Raw genomic sequence first — 13,515 nt, 5'->3', positions numbered from 1 at the left:
TGATCTATAACTTTCTTTACTCAACGTCTTCACGCATGCTTCTCTCTCCTTCGTATACGTATTCTATTGAATAACATAGGTGGCACAGTGCCACTAACTGGGCAGGAGGTGTATTGCACTATACCACAGCTCTTTCATGTGCTCTGCTGGGTCATGCAATTTGAAACCAATAAAATGTCAAAAACTGAGAATCAGATGGCATGTGACTACTGAAAGAACTGTGTATCTGAATCATGAGCTTTTTTAAGTGCTTTGACACCAACAACTACATATTGCACTTTCAAGGCTGTTACAGTTGCATCACTGTATTTCAAAGCATCACCAGCATGCAGCTATAGTGCTTGACTTGTGTCACAGATCAAATTATTAAACAGATAAAACATTTCAACTCATAGTATGCCTCCCACAACTAATTGAACACAATTTGAATTGATTCATGTGTCATAAATACAAAACAGATAGACAGTTTGGATGCAGTTTGTCCCCCCCCCAGTTGATGGCAGCATTGTTAGAAAATACATCTGCAGAGCTCAGTACCAAACTCAACTCATATGATAACATATGTCATTCATAAGTTTCCATGAGGCACATTGTGCAGTGCTGTCATGTTCCCATCCCACCAGTTTGGGTGGCCACAGCTCTACTTTCTCATCTGTGGTTTCATAACATATTCCCAGCTTGACTGCTAACAAACCGCATGGTCTGCTGAACAAATGCTGAGGGACGCAAAGAAACAATATGCCCAGGGGCGGCTCCAGTGAGCTTCCAATTCCACAGTCAAGTTATGCAGCTCGGGGATCCCAAATATGTGACCCAAGATGAGATGAGACGGGATTCCACCGTTCGGCTCGCCGGTGTTGGCCACCCACCCAGTTGGTAGAGCAACATGCCCAGGGTCACAGCATTCCATTTCTGACCAGGGGACCCCCTTAGCAAGAGCACAAACAGGGCATGTCTACTCAGGAGTGTACGCAGAGCATTCAGGAGAGCATGTGCTCCGCTCATTCCTTCGCCATCAAAGCAACTCTAAGCCAAGGCCACAGATGGGAAGATGGGAGGAGCGGGGGCTGGAAAGGGGCGATAGTAGCTCGCCTGATCCATCATACCAGTCCTGAGTAGGAGGGAGGGATAGAGGGCCGGATAGTTGGCCAAAAGATGTCAACACGGGCCCATCCCGGCACCAAGTGAATTGCCCATGCATAGCCCATGTGCCGTGTCGTTGGGACGCCTCGTCTGCAGCAGGTGCCAGCAAATGACCAACAGGGAAAGGCATCTGGGTGTGTGTGTGTGTGTGTGTGTGTGTGTGTGTGGTGTGTGTGTGTGCGCGTGTGTGTGTGTATTAGACGATGAGCGGAAGGGAGCGTTGACACAATGATGTCTCACCCTTGTGCGTACTCAGAGGGACGGTGGACTTTGTAATGGCTAAACCGTGTCTGAATGACAATCATCCACAGCACCACCATGCCAGACAGACAGAGGCTGATGTGCACTGCCAGATTTGTCCTTGTCGTCCTTGGTGGTCTTGGTGCATCAAAATTCAATTACAGTTGAGACCACACTGTGAAATGCCATCACTGGGTATTATCTCAATTCTGGTGTATTACTGTAACATGGCAAAAAATCCCCGGTAAATTATCATCACAACATAAAAAGAAAAGAAATCCTACTTCTTGCATGATAATTAAGATCATAAGCTGGTTTAACAGCAGGATATTGTGTTTGCTTGGCTAATGCTGCCATATGGTTCCTATTAATCCAGACAGATTCAGAACATGATTTACTAGGCCCATGTAGCATGTTTCATTAAATGGATTAATCATTGTAAAAGTTTATGGATTTTGAAATCAGTTGACGTCACTGGAACCTTCGGAAGAATACTGGAAATGAAATCACTCCAGGACTCCAAGAGGTCCAACTTCATGTGGGCCTCTTCAGCGAGGTCCAACTTCATGTGGGCCTCTGTAGAAAGTGAGAGAAATAAGATGGACAAAATTGTATGAATAAGAAATGTAACTGCAGCTGTATGAATCTCTGGACATCAGGAGAAGCAATCTCATGTACTTTTTAAGTTCTAACACAGCAGCTGTTGGCTAGCCTATATTGTGTCCAGTGGTTGCTTCTGTGATGGCTTTTGAAACTCTAAGAGACAAATCTGTAACATAATTAAGACTATTCAACATGTGTGAACAGTAGAAGCACGTTTTTAAAATTGTTTCTCACCATATCAGCAGGGGGGTTGATGTCCAGATATCACTCAAAGTCCAAATTTTCATTTTAATGGTGAAGTTACATGCTCCGTAAACCCATGATACTGACTATAAAGTGTAGAGCCTAGACTTAATGTTACGACGCTCTGGGGCTTTTCCCATATTTGGCTGGACCTCAAAAGTCAAAACTTCCCGTCGCAGCAATATAACTGGCTGAAGAGCATTGCCCATCCCAGAGGCATAACCCAGGCAAGGCAAAATATTTATATAGAGGCGGAACGACATCATCCACAACACACTCATTCACGTCAGAGAAGGCAGCAGAGTCCTTTTGGAGGAGACGGCTCCATTCTTTTGAGGAACGGACGACACGACTTCTGACGTTTTTAAAACTTATCATAAACTTTTTTGAGATCAACATGAACGCTTTCGTCGGTCTGCATTGCACATTACTTTTTGCGTTGAGCCTGATATTTGGAAAATATCCTGCCGATGGTAAGATACATTTAGGTCAATCACTTTTGACTCTTGTGAGTTGCTACATTTCAGATGCTCACGAGCAGGCTAAAAGATCAATCTGCCTGCAGTACTATGATTATTATGTCGACTTTTGTCGTCATGCTTGATGTATTTCCTTGCTTGTTTCCTGGCTTGTAATATGTCTATTCACACAATCAGTGTGAGAAGTGAACTCTCTGAACTTAGGATTTAGGCACTGGAACTCAGATTCACTTTCCTAAAGACTCAAGGTCTCTGCAGATCTCTAAAAGCTTTATTGTGCGCAGGTGCACATGGGATTTATAAACGTAACGACTGTAATTATTTTCCCAGTGTAGGCATTGGACAAAATACTTTACTTTCCCCCAAAGTATTTCTTGCTGACAGATCTGACTCAATATATATATATATATATATAACCTTTAAATGTTTTTACCTTTATTTAACCAGGGGATTAGCCTGACGAGCCAGTCACCCCAAAGTATTTCTTGCTGACAGATCTGACTCAATTTACAGAAGAAAACAAATAATGTGTTTATATATATATATAGGTTATATATATATATATATAAATATATATATATATATATATATATATATATATATATATATATATAACCTTTAAATGTTTTTACCTTTATTTAACCAGGGGATTAGCCTGACGAGCCAGTCACCCCAAAGTATTTCTTGCTGACAGATCTGACTCAATTTACAGAAGAAAACAAATAATGTGTTTATATATATATATAGGTTATATATATATATATATATAACCTTTATTTAACCTTTATTTAACCAGGGGATTAGCCTGACGAGCCAGACCCACATTAAAATGTAGGGTCTGGGCACTCACCGTTCGCACTGCTCAGTCCGAGGGGCGGGATAATCGGTTGTCTTTCAAATTTCTTCTGCACGCAATAGGACAGCGCTATGAGTCCCATGGTTTCCCACCAGCGGAGCTAGTTGGCTAGTTCAAACTTTTGCCAACTTAATAAAAGCTTAACTCGTGTCACACTGTTCGCCAACAGCAACATTATCTTATTTGTTTTCAAGTAGCAGGGAATTCAAGCCAAAACGTTGCAACTCTGCCATCAATCATTATGTTAAGCCCGCCTAACAACTCTATACACGATTTGATTGGCCTGATAGAAGTTTAATTTTTCGAGCTCACAAGCCAACGGAGAGTTGCTAGACTAGCCCTGGCAGCAAATGTAATTTGTTGCCGCTAGGGTGCGTCTAGATTTCTAGGCTACCAGGGGATAGAATACGTTTATATTTGTATCTCTTTTTCAAGTGGGCCCTGGAGAAGAACTCAGCACACAAAAAGTAACATGACCAAAGGAAAAAGACAGCAATGACAATAATGATATACAGACATAAAACTGAAACAATATCAAATTTAAAAACAGACAGATTGATAAAATTGATTTAGAAATTCCTTAAAATTGATTTATGGGATGAAGAGCTCCCGTTTTAAGTGTTTCTGCAGCTCATCCCAAGCAGCTGTACTACAACTAAAGGCTGCTTTGAAAAACTCTGATCCTACTGAGGAAACGTCAAACAGAATATACCTGCTAGAGTGTTAATTGTACCTATGCCTTACTAGTTTTTAAGAGTGAAGACATAAGATGGAGGCAGACCTATAATTGCCTTGTACACATTACACAAAGATCAATGAGTGCATTTCTCTTTGTACTTAAAGTGAAGGCCAACCAACCATTTCATATACACAGTGATACACTTGGATACACATTACCATAATCTAACACAGGCCCAATCTTATTAGGTGTGGCCTACATAATTTATCAGATGTGCCATTCTTACCTATTTCTTGTCACTGACATTCGAAAAATAAGCTCAAGTCTTTGTAAACATGTAGTTTGGTGTGAGAACCAGGGGATTTAAAGGGTTTATCTGTGTGGTGTCTGGTGGAAGAACCAGGGGATTTAAAGGGTTTCTCTGTGTGGTGTCTGGTGGGAGAACCAGAGGATTTAAAGGGTTTCTGTGTGTGGTGTCTTCCAGCCGGGATGTGCTGGCTGCAGCAGAGCCAGGAGCCGCGTTGTGACATGGTGCTCAAGAGGGGGGTGACCCGTGAGGAGTGCTGTGCCGGTGGCCGTCTAGACACCGCCTGGTCCAACACCACTCTGCCCATCAACGAGGTCAGCCTGCTTGGATTTCTGGGAATCGTGTCCTGTAAGCCTTGCAAAGGTGACCCCACGCATACATTTCCTCAATACTTGACATGGTGCCACTTGAATGATGATAGTTTGGTCTTCGTGAAGAACCTAGTAGAATTGTTATAAATAGAATATATATAAATATAATACCTTAATACTAGTAGATGGTGTATTATTTGAGGATAAGTTAATTTTGTGTACATCTGGTAAATTGGGGTTGATATGTTGTAGTGTATACAGTATCAGGTTTGTAATCGCTGATTGTAGTAGCATTTGGAAATACTTATGTGGCTTTTGAAGCTGCTGTATATTTATTTATGAAAATGCAGTTAGTGTGCTGTTAAATATTTATGTTGGTTACACATGAGTTCTAGACCAAACACTCTTCACTTTCTCACAATATTGTGATGCACATAATTCTACATTCAGTGTCATTCAGACAATGCATGGGAAAAGTGACTGGCACCAATAACAAATGCAATTATGTGCTGTGGCCTCTTAAATATGCCTTATAGTGTTTCATATTTGTGGTATGGATCTAAGCCAGATGTTCCATCTAACTCTCTCCAGCTGTTTTGAGTAGGTTCCACTCTCAGAAGTCTTAGCCAGGTATTCAGGTTCACTCAAGGATATATTCAGTTCCCCCCACCCCACCCAAATCTCCCAAAAGAAGATTGTGGAAACATTTGGACACCCTCCCACAACCTGTTAGCATGACACTAAAGCATACACATGGCGAGGAGGAAGTATAATAAATCAAAAGAGGTGTTGAAAGAGCAAATGCTGAAGATATTACAGGCTTTGCTGGAAAATGGTGTTTAAGATAACGATTAGGTCTGTCTTACTCAACAGTTGCAACACAAGTGATTAACAGTTCCTGGCTACATTGAGTGTATGAGTAAAGTTTTTGTAAATGCTACATTTACCACACTGCTAATCTTCAGCACTGTGAGCTAATCGCATGGTTACATAACAGCATATTGATGGCACCATATGTCCTTCCCATTCTTATGAAAGGCCTAGATGTACTGCTAGATGTATTGCTTGCCGGCAGCTGGCTACTGGCTGCTACACCATGCTGGTCTAATCCAGTATATTAGATGCAGTAGCCAAAAGTCTCCATTTCTCCTTCTCTTGAAGTCCTGTTAGCATAGCAGCTTGCACAATGCTGGACAATGCTCAAAAAAGATTGAGGGGGGATCTGAATTCCATCTTACCACAGGAGAAATGTCTGCCACATGCTCAGATGTTTTTCATAACAGCGCACACAATCAACGTCGGTGAAATTTTTGAAAGACAGAATGAAAGAGACTGTTCTGGAGTTTTTTCTGTGTTTGTTTGTCTTCTGTGTGTGTGTACAGTATGTGTGTGGATGGGTGCGCTTGTGTGTGTGTGTGTGTGTGTGTCAGTGCTGCTTGACTTCGATTGTCATAAAAAAGGAGTGTGGACCTCACAGAATGGCCTTACATGTGTGCTACCGATGTCAAGTGCTTCAAAGCATTCCTCAAAGCTTGACTAATGTTCCTTACCTGACCCATCCGCTTTCTTACATTATTTTTTTCTGAAGGCTACATAAATCCTGACTGGCTGTCAAAAGATCCCTCCTCCCCCCACTTCTCCTCTCCCTCACAAAAACAGAGTGGAGGATGATGGGAGGTTTCTCCATCAGGCCTTTGGAGTCTGCATCAGAGGACAGCAGGGTATCCCAGTGGAGACTCATAAAACGATACTTTAGTACAACATCTAAAGGAAACAGAATGTTCATTATATAGATACCCTAGATAGTGTCTGTCTAGGGGATGATCCTATCCTGATCCTCAAAGCCAACATGGTTCCTCCACAGAGTCTAAGCCACAGCTTGATCCTTACCCATCAGGTCAAAAAGCCTCCAGTGTCAAGTGAACTTGTGGGATCCAGGTTCAATTCAGGAACTTGAACTTCATCTCTGTTCAGTTTCTCTGATTGAGTTGCTGGTGTGTGTTTACAGAGAACTGCGATGGTGTCAAGTGTGGCCCTGGGAAGGTGTGTAAGATGAAGTTGGGGCGGCCCCAGTGTGTGTGCTCCCCCGACTGTGGCAGTATCTCCGGCAAGCACGCCGTCTGCGGCAGCGATGGCAACTCTTACCGAGACGAGTGCGACCTCCTCATGGCCAGGTGCAAAGGGCAGCCAGATCTGGAGATCATGTACCAGGGGGAATGCAAAAGTAAGAGCACAGCTCCTGTTGAGCTCTTTGGTTTTCCTCTCAGTATATGTATAATGGCCATTTTTCAGCTGATGTTCACCTTAACTTTCATCCCTTGATTTAATCTTCACTATATTGACACACAATGTCCAGTTTTCTTCTCTGTACTCTTGTACAATGCCTAGTTTTCGGTTTTTGATCGTGTTGCTGGTTTCCCCTCAGAGTCTTGCTCCAACGTGGTATGCCCTGGCACGCACACCTGTGTGACTGACCAGACCAACAGTGCCCACTGTGTCATGTGCCGCACAGCCCCCTGCCCCCTGCCCATGGCAACTGAGTCCCCCATATGTGGCAACGACAACATCACTTACTCCAGCGCCTGCCACCTCCGCAGGGCCACCTGCTTCAGAGGGCGGTCCATAGGAGTCCGCCACTACGGCCATTGCGCAAGTAAGTCCTGGCCCAGCATTCCACCTGGGAATACTGGCAATTCTTGGAAGGCGGAATAGCCTAAAATAACCAGATGTGGCCTAAATGTTACAGCACACAACTGGCTGAAGTCTGACACAGAGTGTATTTTTGGTTTTAACCGATGGCTTACGTCTGGTTTTGTGTGCAGGTGTAGAGGGGAGTGAGGAGAATTCCCTCGACTAACTTCTGAAGACATTTCGGGCGTGAAGTGATAAAACTCCCAGCACTTGGTTTGGATTGGATTGCCTGCTTGCGAGTTCCTAGTCAAGACTTTACGGCCCCCCCTGTTAGTCTCCAGCAGCTTCAGTCTTATGACAATACATGTGGATGTGGAGTAGACCGTGGGAAGAGCAAGTCTTCTGCAAAACGGGAGCCACTGACATGTTAATGCATGCGGTACATATTAAATGAAATGATTTTTTGAATTACTTTTTTTTTTTACTGAAATGTCTATTTTGGAGAGGTTTTTGGTTCACTTTGGAGGATTTGTTTTGCAAGATGTGTATATTGTAAATACAATACCACTACTATTTATTGGAGAAAATATAAAATACCTATTTAATACCTCTGTCATCTAGAAGTCATATACCCATAGATCATTTTGAAATATATTTATTGTAATATCATCTATTGTTATGTGGGCAGCGCATGTCTGATACCGGTAGAACTGTTTTCAATGACATATTTGTATTGTGTATTTAAATGACAGTGCGGCCATTTTGGCAAGCTGTGCTGGAATCTTAATCACAGAGTTGTAGAGCGTAGACAAATGCCAAAACAGAGCAGCGTCGATCTGTCTTTACATTCCCCTGCCTTTGTTTGGAGGTGAGTCTAGTCGGCAGCCAAAAAATGGAGTTTACTACTCTGCCTTAATGTGTGCAACAGTTTGGGGTCTGGAAAATTTAATTACCTACCAATCAATAAAATTACCAGCTGGATGCTAATAGACTAGACTGCACAAAACAGTTTTCAGTAAATCATCATTTTCATTGCCTTTGTTTTTGTGTAATGATGGGTTATCTGAGTTCATTCATTATTTTTCTGCTCCTTTATTGGTTACATACACACATTCTAAATGCGATTGGCTATCCGGTCATGGAAAAAAACTCTTAAGACTTTCTAAAAGGATTCATCTGAAAGCATTCCATGTTCAGTTGTAAGTATTCTAATGTATCTGTACAGGTACTGTATTGTACTGCATTTAATGTTCTGCCCTGCTTGTTGATAGAGCTACTTTCACAATCCTGTATAAATATCTACTGTTAAAATTTGATGGATAAATGTATCAAGTTATTTTTGTATTTTTCTACTGATGTTTGAAATTAAAAATGTTAAAGAATATTTTGGTCTCAATGTGTTTTTATACTCTTGTAAATGTACTCACAACTTTTCCACTACATTCCGAGCAACATAAACAAACACATTTAACTCTTTAACAAAAAGTTTTTGGATTCAAGTGGATCTTTCCATTGTTCAGCAAAGGTAGGCTAGCAAAACCTGTTTCCATTTATTTCATCAGGTCCAGACAGAACATTGGCCAGTTAATGGACAACATAACGTTATTTCATAGAGCCACGAGATTACTAAGGCCTAGGGAATCTGAAATGACCGAATGTGAAGATTGTTATCTCTTCCAGAGCACTGCACCAGTGTCTCTCTTCTCTCTCTCTCTCTCTCTCTCTCTCTCTCTCTCTCTCTCTCTCTCTCTCTCTCTCTCTCCTACACACACGCTCTCTGCGTGCCATGCACATGGATGTCCCTCTGAGCAGGAAGGAGAGATGAGAGACGAGGGGATCAGAGTGGGTGGAGGTGCTGCCCCTCGTCCCCGTCTCAGAGGCTCCCTTCTGACTTAGGTGGATGAGGTGAGGGATGAAGGGGTACTGAGTCACTTTCCTGTATCAAATACCTCCCTTGTTTTCCCTCCTCCATGAGGCACTCAGTTCTCTGACGGCACAAGCATCTGGTTTGACTTTGGGGAGATGTTTATATTCTGATCCAAGCACCCTTTTATTACATTGGGAATGGGATTAAATGTTTGCTCAAACAGGCCATAACAATGCTGTAAAAAAAAGGGAAAAAAGGGCTGCTCTCCATCCATCTTGCTGGATGTGCGTAAAGGAGCCTATTGTTCACTTTCTCCGATTTTTCTGAAGTTTTTAAGTTTCCACTGTGAGTTTTTGAATCTCCTCGGTTTTAAGGGGGGCAAAAAAGACCGTCCCATCAAAAGTGTCACATCTCTTCCTTTCCGTCTCTCATGACTGGCTATGCCCATTTCATCAGAACACAATAGTATGACCTCAAAATGATCTAATGGCTACATGTTGTTCAACAGTCTGCAGTCTTGCCAGTTTTAATGATCTCTGGGGAATCAACTTCGGGGCGTTTCAGAAGAAAAGTATGTGCTCACATACCAAAGGACTTGACATTAAATCCACTATTTATGACCAAGGATATGTAGGCCAATTTAATAGAGAGGGAGAAGCTCCGAACATCTCAGATTAGACCCAATAGCCTTAAGAAACATCCTGAAGATATGATGAGTTGAATGATATTCCTCATACTGTTATGATCTACAGTTGTCATGTGTGAAACTTGACCATAAGCAGTGTAATGTGCAGTCTGGTTCTAATAAGTGACCAATCATCCTTGAAAGTGGCCTCTGCTTCCTGGAGAGAGGGTATGAGAGGCTTTGTAAAATATTACTTGAGAGCATGAGTGAAGAACTCTGAAACGGATGTTGATGTTATCAAAACAGTTCAAAACAAAGTTTACATATTACTAACAGGTCTTTTCATAGAATATAAAGGGTATGATGGAATGACAGACTAAGTAAAAGCTCCTATTTTCTTTTATTTTGTAAAATGTTCCTTTACAAGCAGACATTTGCAGCAAGACAGAATGCTGGCCTATATTTAGAAACAACATTTTGATTTAATAAATGGAATAATCATTTTATAGGATACATTTATTAACAGGGTATGTTTACCAAAAATCTGCACAGAGTAAGAAGGTGAAAACAAGCACATTTTGGTTGGAGAGATGATGAGATATCTATCAGAACTCAAAAGTTAAGCAACCTTTAATCGTTCCAAACAAGAAGTGTGCTGAAACTGTTTTGCTGAAACTCAAACACAGATTTGATCTCACAGACGAGTCCACTGGGGAAAGCCTGACCCCTTTCCTCTCCCTCTGTGTGGTCTGTGACTGGCGGCGCTGCAGGATTGGCGGGCCGGACGAGGCTATGTTCCTCTCCCACTCCTCGGTCCCCTTCTCACAGGCAAAAAAGTATAATTCATTACCTGGCCTTTCTCCAGTAAAGTATTTATTTAATATGGGTCAGAGAATACAAATAATACTCCCACCAGGCAGAGAAAGGCACATTTTTGACTCATGAAGACTTCAGCTAAATTGATTTTTGGCTCCCTTGTGACAGAACAATGTCCATAGGTAGAAGCAGCTGGGAAGTTGTTCCCTGTAACCCAACTCAGGAGAAGCTTACATAAGACTGAATGTGCCACATTCAAACCAACACAACATCCATCGACCTATTTTTTGTGGTGGAGTTCTGCACATGCCAGCATTCACCTCCCACTTGTTGACGTCAATTTATTGTTGTCTTGTGTGCCACCAATGACTTCCAAAGTGTAGGGCATTTTCTGAACATTCAAAGATGTGGAAAGCCTCATCGATATCGGGGTGGGGAGTAATGAATCTGAGTAAAAGTCCACAAATTCCAAAGGAGGCGATATAGTGACTCACAACAGGGAGCCATAGCTTAAGGTGATCTCACTAGCCATATGGAGACCATTTCCTCTCAGCCTTGCCCATCAATACAAAAAGCACCCATGGAGCAAGACCTGGATCAAGCCCTATGCAGGAGCTCTAGAATAACAGTCTGACGAGCCTCCCATACCATCCGAGTCCATATTATTGTTGGTCTTTACTAATGGTACTGTTTTCAGTGCACTCGTCCTTAACAAAATCCATTTGACACATGTGCTGCCTCTAATTCCTTCCAGCCGTTGATAGTGATCTGACTCGGTCATGGCCGATAGCCAACTCCATCCACGATGGTGGATTTTCCAGGGTTTCAAGATATGGAATGCTAACGAGCTGGTTACACTGGTTCTCAAATTATATTATAAAGCTGGGACTTTCAATTTTATAAGGGTTTTTACATGTAATTTCTGTGACCATTCTGAACAATCCATTCCAAAGACCAGCACACACTGGACTAGCATCAGAAACTTTAAAATGCATGACAATTACACATTATTTCCACCTTGTTGTGAACACAACAACAGTTACCTCTAACTAGGTATGTATGGCCACAGACGGAAGTCCTGGCTTGTTCACAACATATTTGTTAATCCATTGCAATCGGATGAATAAAGGCGTGAAATTCAGCTGTTAATTGTGCCCACATGGTGCTCTGTCATCCATACTCTCTGGCGGGGAAGTGATGGAATCATTGTGTCTTTTGCAATAGGGACAATATTTATGACAGTCTCTCACCACCACAATGGAAAAGTAAAACTGTGAAGGATTTTTCCCAGAAAGAATATTTCAAGGAGTCTGGGCCTTGTGATTGAAAAGACTTGATTCTGTTTAATCTGACCTTAATTATATGTTGTATCTTGTTCTCTGCAAGTGCTTAAAGTGTTTCCATCTTCCCCTTAAGTAAATGCTTTAGTGGGTAGCAAAGCCTCTATAGCCCTCCATGGCAGTCAGGCAATCATTTCCAGGATGCTGTAAAGTGTTTCTCAACTCCTGCTCTGACACATCCCGTCAGCAAATGTACATTTCGTGATGGACTCCGCTTCAGGAGGAGGGCGGGGGTGTGTGTGGGTGGGGAGGAGTAAAAAACAAGTGAGCCATGACTAAGAGGCCCAGGAAGTTCCAGTCTGCTGTTATTGCTGTGTCTGTGCACTGGGGGCCCGCCGCCGGCCGGAACTGTGCACACAGCCTTCCCCGCTGGAGAGTCTGGAACTGCTCTGTGAGGTGACAGTTGCCCCTGAGGCAACTCACCAGGAGGGTAATTAACACGTTTAACCATGTGGGCACTGTGGGTTATCCTGAGACCAGCCGAATTTCCTGGAAATTTGGTAATGGGGTTCAGTTTGACCGACAGCCACAATGTATGTCACAAGGAGTGGACAATTCAGATGTTGTGCATATAGTATTTAACAAAGTGTTATATTTCCAAAGGTTTGTGTGGTCCAGAAAGCTATTCAAGCATGTTTACTCCTAGAATCAGATTTCCAAGTTAATCCTTTGAACAAGGCTAGCAACCTTCTTCCACAGTTTAAGGAAGAAAAAAGAAACAAATAACTGCCAGACAGAAACCACAGGAGACAAACATTCAATTTTTCCAAAACACCAAGATGAAGTGACAATGCTGTTTTTCTTTGTAATGCCAGTAAAACATGTAATTAAGAAAAGAATAACATACCTTTCACGACAGCAACGAATCTCAATGCAAGGGAATTTTGTTTAAAAATTCAAAATGTCAAAGCTATGTATATCAATACTTCTCTCCTCACAGAAAGAACATGTTGCTGTCTGCATTTGTGTCAATTTCATGAACTGTCTCTGGCCCTCAATCAGCAAAACATTGTAACTCTTCATTCAAAAAGTCAAAGCTATGTATATCAATACTTCTCTCCTCACAGAAAGAACATGTTGCTGTCTGCATTTGTGTCAATTTCATGACCTGTTCCTGGCCCTTCATTCTCTTCATTCTGAGTGCTACAATGAACACTGGGCTGCTGCGATGACGCATTTGGAACCGGGAGACAATGGCTCACTTCACTGACACAGACATAGCAACTTCTCTGGTATCAGACCTTTCTAATCGCAGTCCATGGGACAGTGGTGACTCTGCAGCTCCCACAGTGCACAGACACAACACAGGCCAACGGAACCCCAGCCTGATAGAATTACAATGTTCTTCTAATATTCCTAATTTAATCTTTGTTTA

The 13,515-nt window shown here is 42.2% G+C and overlaps 1 protein-coding gene and 1 long non-coding RNA gene across 2 annotated transcripts; one reads left to right on the top strand and one right to left on the bottom strand.

Annotated features, from left to right (window-relative positions):
* LOC121678244 lies at nucleotides 1-2,390 on the bottom strand. The gene is made up of 2 exons (XR_006021194.1): nucleotides 2,221-2,390; nucleotides 1-1,959 (listed from the first exon to the last, which is right to left on the bottom strand). It is a non-coding gene; the product is annotated as an uncharacterized LOC121678244 (long non-coding RNA).
* A 121-nt stretch (nucleotides 2,391-2,511) lies between these two features.
* Nucleotides 2,512-8,876, top strand: fstl3 (follistatin-like 3 (secreted glycoprotein)). Its single transcript, XM_042057609.1, has 5 exons — nucleotides 2,512-2,702; nucleotides 4,728-4,913; nucleotides 6,870-7,085; nucleotides 7,287-7,514; nucleotides 7,684-8,876. The coding sequence occupies exons 1-5, from the start codon at nucleotides 2,627-2,629 to the stop codon at nucleotides 7,716-7,718; spliced, it is 741 nt and encodes a 246-aa protein (XP_041913543.1). The 5' UTR covers nucleotides 2,512-2,626; the 3' UTR covers nucleotides 7,719-8,876.
* The last annotated feature ends 4,639 nt before the right edge of the window (nucleotides 8,877-13,515 follow it).

The sequence above is a fragment of the Alosa sapidissima genome, chromosome 12 (genome assembly GCF_018492685.1).
Source record: "Alosa sapidissima isolate fAloSap1 chromosome 12, fAloSap1.pri, whole genome shotgun sequence".
In the NCBI taxonomy this organism is placed as follows: domain Eukaryota; kingdom Metazoa; phylum Chordata; class Actinopteri; order Clupeiformes; family Clupeidae; genus Alosa; species Alosa sapidissima.
The sequence above is the reverse complement of the archived record's forward strand: the minus strand, read 5'-3'. Positions and strand labels throughout refer to the sequence as shown.

Coding starts and splice junctions, on each gene's coding strand:
- fstl3 (XM_042057609.1), top strand. CDS start 2,627: ATGAACGCTTTCGTCGGTCTGCATTGCACATTACTTTTTGCGTTGAGC. Junction 2,703..4,727: donor TGGAAAATATCCTGCCGATG/GTAAGATACATT, acceptor GGTGTCTTCCAG/CCGGGATGTGCTGGCTGCAG. Junction 4,914..6,869: donor GTCCTGTAAGCCTTGCAAAG/GTGACCCCACGC, acceptor GTGTGTTTACAG/AGAACTGCGATGGTGTCAAG.